General features: G+C 38.8%; 1 protein-coding gene across 1 annotated transcript in view; it reads right to left on the bottom strand.

The window, feature by feature from the left end:
* The window catches only part of LOC118341011, a 5,087-nt gene that overhangs the window by 2,144 nt on the left and 806 nt on the right, over positions 1–2,137 (bottom strand). The window contains exons 2-7 of the mRNA XM_035679177.1: positions 1,853–2,131; positions 1,593–1,697; positions 1,314–1,400; positions 1,191–1,219; positions 537–593; positions 146–214 (exon numbers count right to left, since the gene is read on the bottom strand). Coding sequence (XP_035535070.1) covers positions 146–214; positions 537–593; positions 1,191–1,219; positions 1,314–1,400; positions 1,593–1,697; positions 1,853–2,131 — 626 coding nt within the window. The remainder of the gene's footprint in view (positions 1–145; positions 215–536; positions 594–1,190; positions 1,220–1,313; positions 1,401–1,592; positions 1,698–1,852; positions 2,132–2,137) is intronic.

The raw sequence follows: 2,137 nt of genomic DNA, 5'->3' as shown, positions 1-2,137 counted from the left end.
CAACAGGGGGCGCCAAATCCCAACAAATACCGAATCTAACATAGGGTTGCTTTAAAAATAAAAATAAATGGGCTATCTTGTGTTACTTAAAATGTTCTTTTCTGTATTCAGTAACATGACCAGTACTACAATTCAGACAGCTTACCCGGCCTTTACTGTTGGTCTTCTTGGTGAAGCTGATGGAGGCGTAGGAAACACCATCTTCAGGATCAGCCTACACAGAGAAGACAACATCATGGCTGCTCAGTAACAATAGGATTTATACTGACTCACTTATAACAACTCGATATTTCTCTCTTTTTTTTTGTTTCTCATGGTCGTTAGATTGCTGTCTGTTTGACCTTATCCTATAAGTTACTTGTCACACTCATGACTTCCTGCTTGACACTATTTTTACACATTATGTTAAAACCCAAGTGGGTTACTTTCCTTCCCCTTTCCTCTCTCATGCAGAATAAAGTGAAACAGTGTCACTGTGTGTCTTATACAGTTGTTTTAGAGAGTGTAACTTTCTACTGGGTGTAGTGTGACCTCACCGTGTCCTGAGTGGTTTCTGGAGCAGACTCAGTCACCAAAGGTTTTAATCTCTGCCCCTGGACAAACACAGTTCACATTTCATTAACAAAAATACAATTTGTGCTTTTATAGAAGGTGTTAAATGCTATAACTATTTCTTGTTAAACAACAGCCAGGTGCATGAAGCTCTTGGAGTCTTGTTATCACTGCACCAATCTCTGGTGTCGGGCAGGTGGATAAACTGTTGTTCATCAAGAAGTAGTTATGTATGGATTAAACAGTAAAGATACAGCATGTTAGTAAGTCAGCTTTAAGTGGTGATAGGTGAATTTTTGAAAGTTAGACAGAGCTGAGCTAGCTTCCCCCTGCTTCCAGTCTTTATGCTAAGCTAATCGCCTCCTGGCAAAGCTCCATACTTATTGCCCAGCACCGTACCACTCATATGTTATGTTATTTTTTGGTATTTTTTAACTCAAAACGTGTATTTATCAAAACGTTGAACTATTCCTTTAACAGATATTCTTCCACTTCCACTCAAAAACTTCCTTTACCTTCAGTAAATCACAGTCAGTACTGATTATTCTCTTCCAGAAGCACACTACAGTGTTATGAACTTCCCCCTTTGCTCCGTAAAGTCAAAATTGTACTATTCGATTATCACGTTTTATACTCACAGTGTTTTCATCCATCTTTGTTTTGTTGCCTGTGAAGGCAGAAGAGAATCCACTTTAGCTTCCACAGTGAAAATTCAGCTTTTTCAAAACATCTTGTCGAGTTTCATCTTTGGTACCCCTCACCTTTAGTTCTCTTACATCTGATGGCCGTCACAATGATTACTACGAGTGCAATAAAACCTACAGCCACAATGATGTACAACCACCAACCTGCAAAGCAAATGAAAACATCAGAGGTGTAGTCTGCTCTGGTAAAAATCCTTTAGCCAAAAGAGAAGAGAAATTACTGTTATGATGGAATATCTTCACCCACAAACAAGTGTTGGTATGACATTCATACTTTTGGCTTCAAACGCTGAGAGAAAGACCGAAAAACAAAGATATTCTTGAAAGAGAAAATACCTATTGAGTTGGTGCTTGTTTGGTTGATGATCTTAATTATCCTTAATGTTGTTGTTGCTGTTGTTGGTGTTGTTGTTGTTGGTGTTGTTGCTGTTGTTGCATCCTCTTAAAAACAAAAACAAAAGCAACAAAGTGTACAGTGAGAAGAAAATTGACCATCTGCAAGAGCTAAATGGAAAGGATTTAATTGTTTCAAATACAGTGTACTTTGTGATTATACACATTAGTTTAAGGTGATTAAAATCAGCTGATATTCTCACCTGGTTTCTCACCTGAGGACTGAAGGCTGAAAGTATACTGCAGCACTGGTTGAACAAAAAGATCAGTCACTTCACACTCATGAATCTCTGACTTCAGGTTAAGATCAGATGTAGGGAATGTCACAGTAACTGAGCACTTAGGCTCTGATGTGTCCCTGTATTCATCATCTTTATCCAGATCTTCACCCTGATACAGCCACTTCACTCTGTGTTCACACCCTCTGTCAGTCGACACAGAGCAGTTTAATGTCACCTTATCAGTGTCCTTATGTTCAGTCACTGGTG

This window comes from Morone saxatilis, unplaced genomic scaffold (assembly GCF_004916995.1).
Source record: "Morone saxatilis isolate NCDOM2014 unplaced genomic scaffold, NCSU_SB_2.0 Contig7, whole genome shotgun sequence".
NCBI classification, from domain to species: domain Eukaryota; kingdom Metazoa; phylum Chordata; class Actinopteri; family Moronidae; genus Morone; species Morone saxatilis.
The sequence above is the reverse complement of the archived record's forward strand: the minus strand, read 5'-3'. Positions and strand labels throughout refer to the sequence as shown.